At 44.6% G+C, this 19,009-nt stretch overlaps 1 protein-coding gene across 3 annotated transcripts in view; it reads left to right on the forward strand.

Moving 5' to 3' along the window:
* The window catches only part of ADAMTS9 (ADAM metallopeptidase with thrombospondin type 1 motif 9), a 237,736-nt gene that overhangs the window by 41,278 nt on the left and 177,449 nt on the right, over nt 1–19,009 (forward strand). For all 3 annotated transcript variants that reach the window (XR_014454314.1, XM_083156037.1, XM_083156038.1), the window contains exons 4-9: nt 6,393–6,655; nt 12,971–13,054; nt 13,142–13,266; nt 16,593–16,633; nt 17,225–17,330; nt 17,912–18,058. Coding sequence is in view for 2 of the 3 variants with exons in the window: in XM_083156037.1 (XP_083012163.1) it covers nt 6,393–6,655; nt 12,971–13,054; nt 13,142–13,266; nt 16,593–16,633; nt 17,225–17,330; nt 17,912–18,058 (766 nt within the window). In the remaining variant the exon portion in view is untranslated. The remainder of the gene's footprint in view (nt 1–6,392; nt 6,656–12,970; nt 13,055–13,141; nt 13,267–16,592; nt 16,634–17,224; nt 17,331–17,911; nt 18,059–19,009) is intronic.

Raw genomic sequence — 19,009 nt, forward strand, 5'->3', positions numbered from 1 at the left:
ACATTTTTGGGGAAAAAAGGAATGAGAGACAGATACATTTACATTGAATCATCAGCGCCATTTCCCAGCACTTTACAAAGTATAGTAGCTCTTACTAACTGCTCTGGGGCTCATCTACATTTGGATATAAGTCATTTTAAAAGATTCCTCTCAGATGTAGCAGTACACACCCACACTTCTAGGTGCCACGTTCACAATCTCTTTTCACAATCTCTCCATATATGGAACTAGACACGCCCTTTGGGTGGAGCATGACACACACCCCTCAATGGGGTGCTTTGCAAAATGCTATTACCAACTATAATCTCCCTGAAACTATTTTTCAAAAGTAGGCAAGTATGCGGCCCACACAGTGCATGTTTTGCAGGTCTCACAGAATCAAAAGATGAAATAATTTGCTCCACCTGTGGATCTTTTAAAATGTCTCAATGAGTAAAGAATGCACCTGTGCACCTGCCGGTTGACCTGGAAAACGTGAACTGTGTGGGGTCCTGACTCGAGGACCGAGTTTGAGAAACCCTGGCCTGCATTAATCACTGAGTACTACCATACCCTTCAACATTTATAGGGCAGAAATAGATACAAATTTGAAAAGGGGGCTTGGTCACCGGTAAGGGAGCGCGGTCACCCCCCCTATCCTATACTTTCAATGGACACTTGGAGACCCAGAAACCAGGTACAAAGCCTTTTTTTGGTCGGTACAAGTCATAAAAAATAGCACTGTGTCTGCCAAAAAGGTACAGTTGGAGGGAATATACTACCAGTGATATTTATTTATTAACAGTTTCTTATATAGCGCAGCATATTCTGATGCGCTTTACAAAGGAGACGATATGTGCGTTTCCGCAGACGCATGCAATGACATCATGTTTCACGCGCCAGTGTCCTAATGCATGCTAATGAAGGACGGAACAGCAATCGTTTCAACCTTCATTAACATCGTGCCACTGTGTATTGGCATTCTCCACTGACGTGGGTTTCCTCCGGGTACTCCGGTTTCCTCCCACACGCCAACAAAATTAACCCTAGAATGAATGTGTTTTTTCGTGTACATGTGGTAGGGGATATAGATTGTAAGCTCCACTGGGGCAGGGACTGATGTGAAGGTTCAAATACTCTGTACTGCGCTGCGGAATATGTATGAGCTATATAAATTACTGGTAATCGGAAGCCATGCGATCAGGCCTGAATCGGGCCCAAAGTACCAACTAACCAGTTCCTAACTATTATTTTTCAAACCAGAAAGTAAGAAGCTGGTTGGCTGGTATTTTGGGAGTTATTCTGATTAAATTGGCACATTGGAATGGGGAACCGATTGTTTGCGACTGCGCAAAAGTTTTTATGCGCATGTGCAGCTGCTGTGTGCGAGCGCCCACATGCGTTTTTGCAGCCTTGCATGTCAACCAGAATAAGGCCCTTTATCTCTCTCCACTTTATGTCCCTCCAAGGCTTAGTAAATCTGTAATCCCAGCTGGGGATTTAGGAGTGTCCAATTCCAGGAATTCAACAATAAATGAAACCATGTTGGGTGGGGACTGGAAAATTGCAGGAGAGAATGAGATTATCATTAAAACTGATTCCGTAGCGTTATGACAAGTTCTTTAATCCTCTTGGCCAAGTTAATTTACTGATTACAGTTCTCAGCTTGCTACTATCACCGAGCTTCATGTTCTCCAACCTCTTAGTCATCTCTTCATTGGAGTCTGCACATACACTCAAAGTTCCATTGTGGCCATAGATGATATGTGTAGAACATATTTGATATATATTTATTTTGTTTGACTTTAATGATATGTATGACAGGTGATGGAGAAATGATCATGGGTGACATGGCAGTGGTAATATACCACCCCATGATTATACCAGTTGGCGCAGAGGGGTTTACTGGGATCTAGAAACAGAGATTTTTGATGGCCAATAAGAACCACTTGATCATCTAGTCTGCCCTACAGATGGAGCCACTGCCATCCTTGCAGGGGATGGCGGTTCCATCGCTAGCCCTTGCCAGGGGCGTGCGCGCATGAGATGCTTGCGCGCGCCCCGTGACCGACCCCCACCTCCCCTGGTGCCCCTCGCCACCTCACCGCCCCCCCTATCCCTGCCCGTCTCCCTGAAGTGTAGACGGACCGGGACCTGCAGCGGCGCTGTCCGGAAACTGGGACGCGCGTGCGTGTAAGACGCACGCACATCCCAGTCAGATGGAGCACCTGCGCAGGCATGCTGCGATAACCGGGCAAGGACCAAGGGTGCTCCATCTTTATATGTACAATCACACACTAGGGTTCCGGGGCAGTATGGATGGTGTAATGGTTAGCATTACTGCCTCACAGCAGTCATGGGTTAAATTCCCACCATGGCCCTAACTGTGCGGAGTTTGTATATTCTCCCTGTGCTTGCGTGAGTTTCCTCCAGGTACTCCGGTTTCCTCCCACAATCCAAAATATAATGGTAGATTAATTGGCTCCCAACAAAATTAACCCTAGAATGTCTGTGTGTGCGTGTACATGTGGTAGGGAATATAGGTTGTACTGGGGCAGGGACTGATGTGAATATGTGTGCGCTATATAAGAAACTGTTAATAAATAACAAAGTAAATAGGGTTAATTTTTGTGGAGGGCCAATTAACCTACCAGTATCCACCATCAGCACTGTAAGAAGTCCGTGTTCAGAAGATGCACAGTTCAGGAGTTATGATTACGTTTAATTGGCTGACAATAACAAAAGTTTGAAAGTCAGCTAAACGAATGGAATTGTCAATGGCGTTTACAGGGGTGTTTTAAGAGTGGAGCCAGTGTACACTGTACAAGTATCTCATCCCCTCTCAAATTATTCGATGTTGGCAAAATCAGACAAATATGGTCCATATTTCTGGTGATTACTGACTATGGACCAGGGATGGCAACATATTACATATTTCCAAATAAATAAGGGAATAATTCCACAGCCGGTTGCAGTTGAGGAAGTTCGTCGTAGTTGCCTGGAGGCAAGATAAAAATTGTTGCCCCCCCCCCCCCCCCCAACACACACACACCATCTTATATAAATATATGTATGCATGTATCTATGTTATGGATATTATGTTTAGAATAAAGAGAGTGTGACATTTATGATCCTGCTATGAGGAGGAGACAGCCACAGAAGCGATAACAACGGCTTTCAATTAACTTATTCAAACTCACAGGGGAGGAGAGGTGCCCCCTTGGGAGCAGGAGCCCGGCGGCAGATGACTCCATTGCCTCCCAAAGTTCTGCCTCTGGCCGGTTGTTAGAATGGGCAGGGGGTACATAAATGCAATAGTTGTGTGGTGTGGGTGGGCCCTCCTTGAACTTGCCCCTGTTCCCATGTTCTGGAAGTTTCTGGTGTGTGACAGCAACCTGTATTTATTTCATTTTATTAGCCAATTAAAAAATGTACCTGCGGGATGGAAAATTGATGATAATAATAATTATTATTATTTTTATATTAACCCTTTGAGTGTCAAGGGAATTTGTCAAAATGGCCGTGAAAATTGTCTAGTAAACTTTTTTTAATTAACTCTTTCAATGTCAATGTTGCTGTGAGAGAGCCTCAAAAATGTTGCTGTGAGAGAGCCTCAAAATATCAGTTAAAAATGCCAGCGTTGTTCACATTTGGTTGCAATATTTAACTAAACTTCAATTATTGGACTTGCTGTATTTGTGTTTATACTAAAAGAACACGTTGGCATTTTTAGCGGATATTTTGAGGCTAGCGTCAACAACAATGGCACTCAAAGGGTTAATATCAACCATTAATGAGTGGTTTTCACTTTCCTGCTAATTAAGGTACATTTTGTGGTTAATTTTTTTTTTTCTGTATGTTGTTCTGAAAATGTAACAATTACCATCATGGGTCTATTTCATCCAAAGATATGAGACTTAGTAAATACCGTTCTGTGCCATAAATACAAAGCTTAGCGGTGGATTCTGTTGAAGGCTTTTGGTGGATGTCACCGCAGAATATACTGTCTGGAAGTCATCATTTCCTTAATGTAACACACAAGTGTTTCTACCTTATCTTGGCTCCCGGATTCTTTTATCTAGGTGCCTGATCCCTATCTTTCTTCCCTCTGTTATTTTTAGAAGGTTGATTCCAAAGTGAATTTGAGTGAGTTATGGCTAACATGGGGCGAAGAGAACCCGGAAATTGGAATAGAGGAAATTGTTGCAAGCACTAATTAGTTCAAAATGAGAAGCTTGACTAAAATTAGCACACAGTATATAGAAAGGTCACTGCAGCTTACGCACACGAATGGAAACCCCCCATAAATAACATAGAAGGGACTAATGTGTTAGAAATTAAGAAAAAGACCTTTTAGATCGTCCCTGTGTGTAAAACATGCTAAATTGGTTTTACATACATACATATCATTAATACCATAGTACTATATACCATTCCTGTGGCAGTTAGGAAATTGGCAATGCTAGATAATAAAAGGCTAATGCATGGGGGTGCGCCTGTGATCGCAAACTCGCTCAGGGAGACAGAGGACAGGCTGCCGCTGCAGCTGCCTCTCTCCTCAGCCCAGCACAAAGCACTGAGCAGCATGTGCTGGGCCAGGGAGGGAGGCTGTGCTGCAACGGCAGCCTGTCCTCTCTCTCTCCGACTGCCCGGCTGCTTGCAATGGGGGAGGGGGGGTAGCGGGTCCTGGGCCCCTCAATCAGACCCTGGCCGGGGAAAAAGTACCCACTCCCCCCTCCCTGCCACTGCCTCTATGGTGGGAATTCAAGTGTTGTGTGTGTTGGTGGTCCCTAGATGGCACCCAATTGTTGCTTTGGCTGCGCACAGCCACTAGTGCTGACATTGCTGTTGACGGATTGATAACTAGTCTGGGCATAATTTAGGGGTTTAGTTACTAAGTCGTGGATAGAGATAAAGTACCAACAAATTGGCTCCTAACTGCCACGTTAAAGGCTGCGCAGAGAAACTCTAGGGTCATCAAACTGGAAGTCCTACCTTAATGTAAAGCTGCTATTAGAATAACTCTCTCCTTTGTGATTTCAATCGCATTTCTATGAGCTGTACATATTATTACATTACTTATTAACCACAGAATAATTTGCCGGATTTTGGTGTTGAATACACAAAAGACTAAAGGCCCCCATACATTAGGCCGCCTTGTCCTAAGGATTTCCGCTGAGCTCCCCCAGTAACTCCCCTTGAGAGCTCACTAACATTTGTCACTTGATACAAGTAATAAATCGTATGTAAGCCTGGGAGCTGCAGGCGGGTGGCGGTAGAATTGAAAAATCCTATTCTAAAGACTGGCCGGCCACTGATTGGCTGAGAGAGCTCTGTCAGCCAATCAGCGGCCTCTCATATGGGCGGCCACTGATTGGCTGAGAGAGCTCTCGGAGCCCAGTCTTTTGAATAGGATTTTTCAATTCTCCCCACTGCCCACCGCACCCCGCTACCAGCCCACGGCATTGTATCGGATGCGATACATCACTGGTGCTTAGCACCCGCGATGCGCCGCCGATGGCTGCACATAAGATTAATCTTATGTCCAGCTCGTCTGACCTCGTACTCCGATCCGACGCACATGGGACCGTGCATCGGATCAGATGTCATACACTTGCGATTTGGGATGATTTCACCTGATTTCTCAGCAAGATTCGCCGGAATCGGGTGAAATCGGGCCCAAATCGCATACTTTACAGGGGCCTTAAGGGGGAGAGTTATCAAGTCTGTACAGAGATAATGGATAGAGATACAAATAAATTCCGAACTGTAAGTTTTCAAACCAAGATAAACATTTATGAACTAGTTTTATCATACGCAGCGAGTTTTAAATCTCGCCTATGATCAATGGTGCTTCAGCCAATCAGCTCCCACCTGCCATTTTTTTTAAACACATGAATGCTGTGAGCTGATTGACTTGAGCACAATTGATCACAATTTAAAACTTGTTGCGTATGATAACAGTCATTGATAATTGTTCCCCAATGCAGTTAGAAGCTGATTGGTTAGTACTTCATCTCTCTCTAATCTTTGATAAAATCCCCCCCCCCCAGAAGAATAAATATTGGTCCTTTATACTCTTTGCCAGATGAACACAAATGTACCTGTCTCTTTAAGGAATGAGTAAGGCACCATTTCAGTTGCTGCCTCGGGCAGTAGCGTGGTTTCAGTCTGCCCATGATTGCAACCTACTCCACTTACAGGTCTAGTTGCAGCCAGGAAACATTTCTTATTACCCTGAAGCTCTTGGATCCTCGTTCCAGATTGGAGAATGAAAAAAGCACAAACATCATAATAACTAGGCTTGTGTATAGCGTAAGGAGGAAGTACAATAACGATTATAAAGTCAATATTACCAGGTCCTGGCATTTCCTTATATGAAATTGTCTCTTTTTTTTTAAATTTTATTACAGGTCGAAAATATAATCACAGGAATAGGGGGACTCCGCAGAACAGAGTGTTTTCAGAGGTAGAGAACACGAGACAGAGGCTAGTACCAAACCAAGCGCCCTCATATGATAATAGTGATAAGATCAATGCTACACATACTCACAGAAGAACAAAGCGATTTCTGTCCTACCCTCGGTATGTTGAAGTGATGGTAGTTGCTGACAACAAGATGGTTGGATTTCACGGTGCTAATCTCCAGCATTATGTTTTAACGCTAATGTCCATAGTAAGTATCTCATTTGTTGCCTCACTTCCTGTCTATGAAGAGAACTGGAGACTTATAACATGTCTGTATTTATATAAATAAACGTGCTGCCATCTTTATCAGCAGACACTTTAACCCTTTGACTGCCAAAATCTCTGTGAGAGATGCTCAAAATATCTGCTAAAAAGGCCAGTGTTGTTTACGTTTGTTATATAAATTCAAATAAAAAATGTTGTGTAAAAAAAAAGATATTTCCCATATGAGGTAAACATTACCGGTCATTATGATGAATACAAATGTTTGCTATTTTCCCACCCATTTTGACAAACTCACTTGGCACTCAAAGGGTTTATATTCACTGAACATCAGCGGGCATGTGTTCCCTGAGTGATAACTGTACTGTCTCTGCTTGCATTGTTGCCTGCCTGTCTGTTGCGGCGGCCAGTGGCGCCGCTTATGGCTGCCTAGGTGCTGTGCAGCTTGGCGGCTATATGATCATGTATATGTTCCCTGTGTGATAACTGTACTGTCTCTGCTTGTATTGCTACCTACTTGGCTGCTGCAATGACTAGTGGCACCGCTGATGGCTGCTAGGCGCTGTACAGCTCGGCAGGTATGTGTTCCCGGTGTGCTAACTGTGCTGTCTCTGCTTATATCCTTACCTACCTGGCTGCTGCAACAACCAGTGGTGCAGCTGATGGCTGCCTAGGTGCTGCGCAGCTCGGCGGGTATATGTTCCCTGCATCTATAACCCCCAGGGTACATCTAGTGTATGTATATCACTGTCTAATTGTACCTAACTGGCTGTTGCACACAGGGCCGGTGCAAGGCATCGGGGCGCCCCAGGCGAGTCGGGGTGGGGGCGCCCCGGTGCCGGGGGGAGGGGGGGTGGTACCTGTGTAAAAAAATTGCTGCCCCGGCATCCCTGCAGTGCTGGGGCGGTTAGGGGTGTCCGGCCGTAGGGGTACCTGCGGCGCCGTCAAGTGTATGTATATCACTGTCTAATTGTACCTAACTGGCTGTTGCACACAGGGCCGGTGCAAGGCATCGGAGCGCCCCAGGCGAGTCGGGGTGGGGGCGCCCCGGTGCCGGGGGGAGGGGGGGTGGTACCTGTGTAAAAAAATTGCTGCCCCGGCATCCCTGCAGTGCTGGGGCGGTCAGGGGTGTCCGGCCGTAGGGGTACCTGCGGCGCCGTCATGTGTATAAAGCTGGCTGCGGCAGGCGGGGTCCCTGTAGTGAATAGCAAATAACTAGCGCTATGCGCGCGGCGGCGCGGGAAGCGCTAGTTATTTGCTATTCACTACAGGGACGGCGCCGCAGGTACCCCTACGGCACGGACACCCCTGACCGCCCCAGCACTGCAGGGACGCCGGGGCAGCAATTTTTTTACACAGTTCGCGCCGCCCTCCAGGTGCCGGCGCCCTAGGCAAATGCCTAGAGCTGCCTAGTGGTGGCGCCGGCCCTGGTTGCACAGCAATCCAAACCAAATTCCAGTATACATGAGTATACCTGGCCAATAAAGCTGATTCTGATTATATGGTTATTTATATATGGGACAAGAAAGTTGAAGCAGTGGCGTCACTATAGGGCAGATTTATTAAGACTGGTGAAGTGATAAAGTGAACGGTTATAACGCGCCAACCAATCAGCTCCTAAGTGTCAAGTTAAAGGCTGGGTTTGACTAATTACCCACTTGGGGTTAATGCACGTCAGTCTCCTCCAGGTGTTTACAGCTGTAAATAGCTGCCAGCTCTTCCTTTACATATGTCCAAAAAGTAATTTGTACATCACAGAGCCCTGTCCTTAGGAAAGATGAAAGCCAGCTGACGTGTCATTAATACTGTAGCCCAAATCATCCAGCAGAAACAAAACCAATCAGCAGACCAAAGCCAGCTACCTATTATGCAAATGCAACATTTGTGGAGGAGAGGCATTGACAACCCTGAGCATGAGAAGATAGAGGGCCACATGCACTAAGCGAGAGTGCTAAACAGCCAGCCAATCAGCTCCTTCCTGCCATGTCACAGACTGTGTTTGAAATATGTCAGGCAGGAGCTGATTGGTTGGTTGTTTATCACTCTCCATTTGATCACTTTTGAAGCTTAGGGCATCTGGCCCAGAATCTGATTGGTTGCAAAACAAGTAAACGCCACCCGGCCAAACGCCCGCCGTGCGAATCCCCTCGCATGCCGGCGTATGGCCGAAGAATCATTCGATTGTCGCTCACTATCGAATGATTTTTCTGCTGTATGTAATGAAAAGTCAGCCTGACTGTCCTCCGAATTCAGCGCGGCGCTGATGTCCTGTGACATCAGCCACCTGCCCCAAACAGGCATTGCAACACCTGTGTCTGCAGGGGAACACCCAGCCTATTTATGGGGATGCTCATAAAATGTTGGGCGTTCCTCTGCTGCCACCCCTCCTGGAGCGAACGGCCCGGCGAGTGTGAAGCGTCCGCTCCCGGGGTTTGTACAAAATTGTGCCTGCGCAAACCACGGCCATAGGGGACAAATTCGGCCGGTAAAGAACGGGTCTGAATCGCCCCTATATCTGTTATGTTCTAAAAGGTGCTAAATGGAGAAGAAGTAGAATCTGATTGGTTGCTATGGGCAACATCCCATTTTCAATAGAACTCCCTACTTACCCCTTAGAAGCTGTTGTGGCCCCTGCAAACGTGCCCATTAGTAACAGTTATTATTTTAATTTTATCTCTATTCCGCCCAAAGTTGCATCTTAGTTCCGCATTTGTGTTTGCTATCAGGAAACGCGGCAAAACAGAGCAGGATTATCTTTAACCCTTTAAGTGCCAAGAGTCGCTCACATTTGTTATATAAATTCAAATGAAAAAAATGTGTAAAAATAGATATTTCCTATAGAAGGTAAACATTACAGGTCATTTATGATGAATAAAAAATGTTTGCTTGGCCATTTTCACACCAATTTTGACAAATTCACTCGGCACTCAAAGGGTTAACTGGCGGTGACCAAAAAAATAATAATATTTAAATAGGTTAATAAAAAATAGGAATGCACAAGAAGTAATTACAGCAGTGTTAATATGTCAGTAACTGAGGATCATCATACGCGTTTATTAGGCATGGCCAAGATATAACTTGCCATTGCTGAATAAAACTAACATACTCCCATGTTGTTTTCCCCCGATAATTAGTGCTTGGCAAATACACCCAAGTCAAACAATTTTCCATAATAATAATAATAATAATTATGCATTGCTACATTAAGCAGTCACTCAATGAGAAGGAACAGATATAAAGGGGATTTAAGGTAATCTTTGTGACTAATACCCCTTTTACACCGCCGCAAAACCCCGGGTCTTCCGCGAGTCAGACCCGGGTCAGCGGCGGTGTAAATGGGACACGCCGTGTCCCTTTACACGGGACTTCTACCCAGGTCCTGACCTGGGTAGAACACGGCTAGGACCTGGGTAGAGGGCGGTGTAAATGGGTACGCCAGGTCATACGGCCCGGTTCCCATTTACATCAATGGGGGATGTGTAACCTGCAGACCACAGCGTCCGCAGGTTGGACGGGGGCACAGACAGCCTGCGCTGCTGTCTGCTATACTTTGCAGACAGCAGCGGTGGCAGCGGAGGAAGTGAATGGATGCCTGTGCGCGGCATCCATTCACCTCCCGGACGACAGATGGGGGGTGCACGGGGGCTGGGGGCAGCTTACCTTGGTGCTGGGCTGCCCCCAGCACGGCGATCAGCGGTCCCAGCGGGGATGAGTGCAGTCCCGGTGCTTGGAGATGATGTCATCTCCAAGCGCCGCCTCCGTCTACACTGCGGAAAAATGGTGTAAATCCCGGATCTGACCCGACTTGGATCCTTCTTCCAAATGCCGGTCGGATCTGGGATTTTTGGTGTAAAAGGGGTAATATATAGGGTTTGATACGAAATCCCGGCAGTCGGAATCCCGCTGTTCAAAATCCCGACCGCCAAAATCCCGACAAGGGGGCTATGCTTGGCACACTAATTTATTCTCCCTCTATGGGTGTCGTGGACACCCATAGAGGGAGAAAGTGTCTGGATTTCGGCGGTCGGGATTCCGGTGTCGGGATTTTGAACGCAGGGATTCCAACCGCCGGGATTATAACTGCATCCCATTATATATATCCTGCTGTGTAATGAACTTCTATGCTTAGTATTGGACCCTTCCTTACGGCTTTTAACACAGCGCTAATCAATGCATTTTGTAAATGGCTGAGAAAAATTGTAGCCTCTGTCCTGAGCATTAGCGCCCCCATATGGTTATTAGTGGTACTAATTTACAATTTGCCGTTGCAATCAGCCAGACATGTGAAACTCTGAAAAACACTTTTGTTCCCCAAATGGTTTGATGGACTTAATCCACCAGACAATGACCCAAATGTGTTGAGCACTGTATTAAACATCATGGGGCTCATTCTGCATTGCACGCATGTTTGAATATGTCCTATAAGTATGGTTTATTAACACTTTATTTACTAAAGGGGTGTATATATGGTGTGATTGCCTTGCTATTGGGATCAAATTGCAATCGAATCGCATGGCAAAAGCATTTGGACTACAGTATATAGCACAGATCTGTACTATATAGTCCTGCCTGTGCAGTCTATTTTTCTATTTGATTTCAATGCCGCAGGGCCGAGCATCGGGATTGAATCAAAATCGAATGTGTTCAATTTCCATTCGATTTCAATTAAATTTTGCTTATATAGGCAAATTTGATTAGAAAAATAGAACACATCGGACCGTGTGTACGGGACTTAAGTTGTTATTGGTTGCCATAGCAACATCTCATCTGAAACAGAACTCCCATCTTAGTAGTGTAGTGTAGCTAATTCTAGGCCAATAACCCAAGTTCGTTGGACATTTGAATTCTTTAGGATGATTGTGAGCGGGATGTACTAAGGATAAAATGCGGTCAAACCTACTAAAACTGACTGGGAGGAATCCAGCGGGATCCTTCCTAGTGTCTCCCGTGGCTCACAAATGTGCAGGCCTACAGGCGCACATTCGTGGAAAGACTATCGAGGCATTAAGTACATCCAGAAGTCTTCCCATTGCAAAATACAGCTCCTGTTAAATGCTTCTATGCATGCAATCAATGGTGTAATGTACTGCATTCAAAATGTAATGCTTGATACATCGCACTCTCTCGACTATGCCACAGGTGGGGGGTTTATGGCAGAATGGTAGAGGGCATGGCTTTTCAGAAATAGGAAGCAAAAAATGTTTCAAATCATTTTATTGGCAAAATATATTTTTTGGGTTCCCAGAAATGTCCATTAATAATAATAATAATTTTTATATATAGCACTCTTTCTCCAATAGGATTCAATGTGCTTAACAGATAGAATGAATGTAATACAGTACAGTAACAATGAAGTACAAAAAAGCTTTTTAGAAACTCTTCTTACTAAGAATTACGGAAATGCTTGAGTAAACAGGAAAGTCTTGAGTATTTTTGAAGGATTCTAGAGTGGGGGCCTCTCGAACTGTGCAGGGAAGTGAGTTCCATAGACTCGGAGCCGTATGGCTAGAAGGTTGACTTTCTAGGTTATTAAAGTGTCCCATGTTGTTGAATTGCATCATGAAGTGGCACCTACACATTGATAATAGTGCCACCCTGCTTTCTCTGACAAAGAGGACAAGACGTTAGGAATTGTTCAGTTAGAACAATTTGATATAATGAAAAAACATATCAAATAGATTTTGTTAGGTTCACTATGGTTGTATAATAACCCTTTATGACCTATTTGACCTACACTAAGGGGTCAATTTACTAAGACTATTGAAAATGGTATGTTGCCCATAGCAACCAATCAGATTCTACTGCTTATTTTTTTGGGCCCTTCTAGGAGATAATAGCATACCTCCCAACTGTCCGACAAATCGCGGGAATGTCCCTTTTTTGGGACATTCCCACAATCCTCCTGGCAGTGTCCAGCGGCGGGGGGGGGGCAGTTAGGAGCCCCCCCTGTCACCCGTGAACAGACGCTGCCAGAGGGGCTGGGGGCATAGCCAACAGCTAACGGAGCTGCTGGACATGCCATCACAGAGGCGTAAGCAGGGGCGTGGCCTCGTGTCAGCACCGCAAGTACAGGCCACGCCCCCTTCCTGATACACCACGCCTCCTAAATTTCCCACCTGCTATACTTACAATGTTGGGAGGTATGTAATAGACAGAATCTGATCAACATCCCAGCTTCAAAAGAACTCCCGTCTTAGTAAATTTACCCCTAACCCCTTTCTAAAGGTCCATCTCATACAATGACTATACATTGATTTCTTTAATGATAATCATAAACTGAATAATTATCTCTCCCATGCAGGTAGCCTCCATTTATAAGGACCCGAGCATTGGAAATTTGATTAATATCGCTGTAGTAAAGTTAGCAGTCGTCCATGATGAACAGGTACAGAATGATCCTTTATTTTTTATGGCGGTATGTACCTACAAATGCCATATTAACCTGATATATGTTCATTATTATCCTGCACAGGAGGGTCCATCCATTTCTTACAATGCTCAAACCACTTTAAAAAACTTTTGTATATGGCAACAGTCCCAGAATCACCCGGATGACAACCACCATTCGCATCATGATACGGCGGTGCTGATTACAAGGTGCGGAACATTTCACTTCCAATGTGTTGTTCTTGCTCTCACACACAAGAGATAGGTGCAGGAAAGGTGCTTTGTGGCAAATGCCGAACATCCAGGCTGGGAGTTACCTGCTAATACACCTGTATGGAGACGTTTCTTTTCCCCGTGCTTATAGGAAAACGCAATTGCGCACCAATTTGCCGAACTTACTGCCTAGGCAGATGGGGCATAAATGGTGTGCCATGGATCTCATTCAGATGTGGTTGGAGTTGCTATTGATGCTGCTTACACAGAAGCAGCAGCACTAATATTCAGCGAAACGCGTCAATTCTTCTGCTGCATCTAGAACTCAGTATTGGATCATATCTGACACATAGGGGGGTATTCAATATGGGATTCAATGCAGTCAGAAACGGCAGCATTTCCTAGGTGAAAATAGCACTCGAATTGAATACCCCCCCATAGGCTGGCTTTGTAACCCATGGGTAGTGCAAGCCGGCTGCTGCAGGAGCTACCAAGAGACCAGGAAATATGGCCTCTTCCCATCCTTGCAATGGCGGAAACACGCCTTCATTTGGAGGAACGTAGGCTATCAATGCCCCCTCAAATGGCATCAGACAGCCTGATTCATACTAAAATCAAGTGGTGCTCCCGGCCCTCCAGTTAGGTGGGCAAGTATCCCTTATTCCCCTTCAGCCCCCACACCCACAGCCACCCACATTAGAGTACAAGTGGGCAGTCCAAGGGGGAAATCGATGATGCAATTCACTGCTGAATTGCGTCGCTGTAGCACCCTCCATCTCCCTTATACAGTATCTGCATTGCATGGGTTATGGTATAGATGATAGACAATGGGTGGGTCGACAGTCACTAGACTGACACCTAAGAATGGTCAACATATCCTAGATCGACAGTAAGAAAAGGTCAACACAAGGTATAGGTCGACATGAACATGATTGACACTAAAAAGGTTGACACATTAAAGGTTGTCTATGTTGACATGAACATTGTATCATTGTACCTCGTCCCCTCGAATGCTCGGAAGACTATTATAATCTAACTCTATGTCCACTTGGATGGTAAAGTATGAACCAAGTCAATAAAAAAAAACGGTACTTGTTTCCTAGCACGGCGCCCGTCGTGGTACATCGCATGCCTTAAGTTAAGGTACTTAAGGCATGCGATGGACGCGATGGGCTAGATTTTCTGTCTTTAACTGGCTCAATTGCCAGTAAAAGTGAAAATCGCGTTGATCGCTTCCACCGCGGCCCCTAATAAGGGGCCGTGATGCGACCGACGCGATCAACGCGATTTCCTCATAGGGAACAATGTTAAATTGAAAATCAGGTTGATCGCGTCCGTCGCGGGCCATTATAATGGCCCGCGATGCGATCAACCCGATTTCACATAGGTGACAATGTTAAATGGGCCAATATGGCCCATTTAACATTGAATATGTGTAAAAAGCATGTTTAATGCCCCCCCCCCATTTTAAACACCACCCCGCTATTGACGCCAACCCAAAGCGTAGCGAGCCCGCGAGGGGCAGCGGTACGCGTCCTCCGACCTTTTCATACCCCTACTATCCACGTCGGCGTGGAGTTGAGAATAGAAAGTGTGGCGAGCGCAGCGAGCCACCGAGCCCGAAGCGTGGCGAGCGCAGCGCGCCCCGCGAGGGGACGCGGATACCTTCACAGGTATCGCAGCCCATCGCGGGCTTCACAGGTGTCCGCTCGCCACGCTTCGGGCTCGGTGGCTCGCTGCGCTCGCCACACTTTTTTTCTCAACTCCACGCCGACGTGGATAGTAGGGGTATGAAAAGGTCGGAGGACGCGTACTGCTGCCCCTCGCGGGTTTGCTGCGCTCACCACGCTTCGGGTTGGCGTCTATAGCGGGGTGGCGTTAAAATTGGGGGCCATTTCAAACATCAGGTGGGGTTTCTATTACAATGGGGTGTTTTGGATCATTTCACATTAAAATTAATGCAAAATCGCGTCGATCGCATTGCATGCGATTTGGTTGGCATGCGATGCGATCGACGCGATTTTTTCCGACGCGATGCTTACAATCAAAATCGGTGGCGCCGTGCTAGGAATCAAGTACCAAAAAAACTTGTGTTGACCTTTCAGTCTCGACCATGTTCATGTTGACCTTTAACTTGTGTCAACCTTCTATTATTAACGACCTAGGGTATGTCGAACATTTTTAGGTGTCAAACTACACACTGTTGACCATAAGTGGTCAACCTAATCATTTTCGACCTAGGCATTGTCAACCCAAGGTCCGGATACCGGAGTCATGATGATGCAAACATGATGCCACACCCCCGGTCAACCGACCTTCCCAGTGGTCATGCCCCCAATGTGCCTACCATGCTGCAGTTGAAAAGTATGGTCTGATGCCACTCTGCACCATCATCCCAGAACCCAATGGGTCACATGCACTGATTACCGAATATCGGTATTTTGCAATGGACAAAGCTACTCCGACCACATCTAAATTATCCCCCATATTTGAATATGAACTTTTTTTTTTTTTTACAAATACTTATTTTTGCGGTACGTTATTATTTATTTATTAGCAGTTTCTTATATGGCGCACACATATTCCGCAGCGCTTTACAGAGAATGTTTGAACATTCACATCAGTCCCTGCCCCAGTGGAGCTTACAATTTATATTACCTACCACATGTACACGCACACACACAGACATTCTAGGGTTAATTTTGTTGGAAGCCAAATAACCTACCAGTATATTTTTGGATTGTGGGAGGAAACCGGAGTACCCGGAGGAAACCCACGCAAGTATGGGGTGAATATACAAACTCCGCACAGTTAGAGCCATGGTGGGAATCGAACCCATGACCTCAGCGCTGTAAGGCAGTAATGCTAACCATTATGCCATCCATACTGCCCCGTTATGCCCATCTTACCACCAACTCTGTATCAGCCGCCTGTTATTTAGGCTGCTGCTCTGTTCTCCTGATTTACGAAGGTGGAGATGTTATAACGTGATGAATGAGGTGAGTGATCCGTTTAGCAGACCATCACCAGCAGCAGATATTTCCTCTACTGAGATTTACGTCAACCTGCTTATCCCACAGCCGAGATTTCGCTGCTCTACATGGAGCTAAGTTCTACTCAAAAACTGCTTTACGAATTATGATTTAATGTATGGAAAAGTCTAGCGTGTGGAAATAATGTATGCACTTCTCACCCACTTCTTTAGCCAATGGAAATAACAGAGATCATTGTCAAAATGTTAAATAATCTTTATGTTAAAGGACAGTGATAGAACGATCTTGTGCAAAATTTATAGTAAGAATTTGTTTTCCATCCGTTTTCAGACAGGATATATGCAGAGCGCAAGAGAAATGTGATACATTAGGTAAGATGTTATGTTTCCAGTCATTGTTTTATGGGAATGGAATACGTGACACAAATTGGTCGCAACGTGTAACTCAAGCCTAAAGAAAGCATCGGTCAATTGTTCCAGACCAGGGTCTTATATACAAATCAAAACCTATTATGATAACACAGTTTTAGGCATATTTATTATAAATTACGGGGCGCTCCGAATATTAAAGAATCCAATTTGCAGCTATAATGATTCTTTATTTGCTTACTTGTATTAATATACATCGCTGGGACATGGGCTCCGATAAGAACCCGTCTGTATGATCAGAAAGAATCATACTGATCCCTTTACTTTAGTCAATGGGCTAATGCCATTTGAAGATGACGTTAGCCCACGCATGCCATATTTGCATAGTGAAGCTTTCAATGCTGTCCCCATGAGACGCTACTGGAATGGCTGCTGCGAGGGCTGGATAATAGAAAGTTCCTGCTTTCTGTATAGGTACAGTATTAAGTATTGAGTATACTTACGGTAATTTTTCCTTTAGCAACGGGGTAAACTGTAATCTAGCAATGACAATGTGATGAGCTCTGTTTCCTGATTCCTCTGTGCTCCTGGCAGGCCTGGCTGAACTCGGCACGGTATGTGACCAGTATAGAAGTTGTTCGATCACCGAAGACAACGGACTGAGCACGGCGTTTACGATAGCACATGAGCTTGGACATGTGTATGTTTTATGTAAATATGTTTGTCTTCAAAATAAATCTTACTACCTAACAGATCTGTGCAGTTTATATATATTTTAGACCTAGGGCTTTAGGAGTGAGTGTAAAAGGGCATTGAATACCAGACACAGTATGTAAACATTGAAAGATCGTTGTCACCATAGCATCTACTCTAGATTTAGTAGGAACATTATTTATTTCAAAAGGCCTTTTGTTCATGTCTAGATGGCTAATAATTATTATTCTCCTTTATTGGTGAGTATCCAAGTATTTTTAGAAAACAATTCTTGTTCTTTTTCCCTCACAAAATGGGATTTCTTAAAGTATACTTGTCACTTACACACACAACAGAGGCAGCCATTTTGGAAGCCGCCCATTTTGGAAGCCAGGCCGATATTTGTGAGATTGCAGCCTATCAGATCACTAGAATCCAGTGGCATAACAGAGACATGTCATAGGAGGGTTATTGGTTAATTGAAAATTGATAGACCTCACTTCCTTCAAAATGGCTGCTTTACAATGTCCACATGAGTGGCTCATATCTGGCTTGTTGATGACCCATTTTTTCTCCTTACTTTCTCAGATTCAATATACCACATGATGACAGTAATAAATGTAAAGAAGAGAATGGGAAACACCAGCAATACGTTATGGCCCCAACTTTAAATTATAACACCCATCCCTGGAGGTGGTCGAAATGCAGCAGGAAGTATATAACACAGTTTCTAGAGTAAGTTCAACTTTTTCTACACAGTTTTCTAGTGATAATGGGTAACTACATTAGAAATGCAGCCTTAAATCTACAGGCATCAAAATGCCCTTTAGTAATCCAAATGAGGCATTACCATACAGAGAGTGCTTATTACTGGCAGTAATTCTATTACTATACAGAAAACAAGCCATTTCACCTATAGAAGTACTTGTTTCTTCCAGTAGAAGACTTCAGGCTGGTGATAGAGTTCAATAGTGTGAATAATGTTTTCCTGACACACACTCAAGATCAAATAACAAAATGCCACTACCTACAGATCGAGCCTTCTTCAACTAACCGGCTTTGGATAGCCATGGCTCACCAAGGCCTATTGTTCGGAGCTGCAATACAAGTAGAACAATACAGTAGGAAGTCAGCATAGGATTAAGTCCGACAGCCCTGGCTCACTTAATCCTATTAAAGGGCTAGATGAGGATGGCTCTATCATAGTTATAGTAGGTGAGGCTGAATAAAGACTTGCGTCCATCTAGTTTAACCTATGTTTATAGTAGCTTATCCCTTGTTGTATAGTATGTTCTGATATTTTAAAGACAGATTATGTTACTTATTCGTACCCATGGATGTTTTTAACCAATAAATGTTTATCCAACCTTATTTTAAACATATTTATAGTGTCTGCCGACACCACTTCTTCAGGAAGAGAGTTCCAAAGTTTGACTGCTCTGACTGTAAAGAATTTTTTTCTTATAGATGAACAAAATCTTTTTTCTTCTAATCTATACTCATGCCCTCACGTCCTAGATTCCTTTCTAGTAGAAAAAAGGGTCTTTGGCAGTTCCTTATATTGGCCCCTGATATATTTGTACATGTTGAGCATGTCCCACCTTAAACGTCTCTTCTCTAATGTAAATAGTCCCAAATTGTTTAATCTTTCCTCATAGCTTAAATTCTCCATTCCCCTAATAAGCT

Source organism: Crinia signifera, chromosome 8, assembly GCF_055691185.1.
Source record: "Crinia signifera chromosome 8, ASM5569118v1, whole genome shotgun sequence".
In the NCBI taxonomy this organism is placed as follows: domain Eukaryota; kingdom Metazoa; phylum Chordata; class Amphibia; order Anura; family Myobatrachidae; genus Crinia; species Crinia signifera.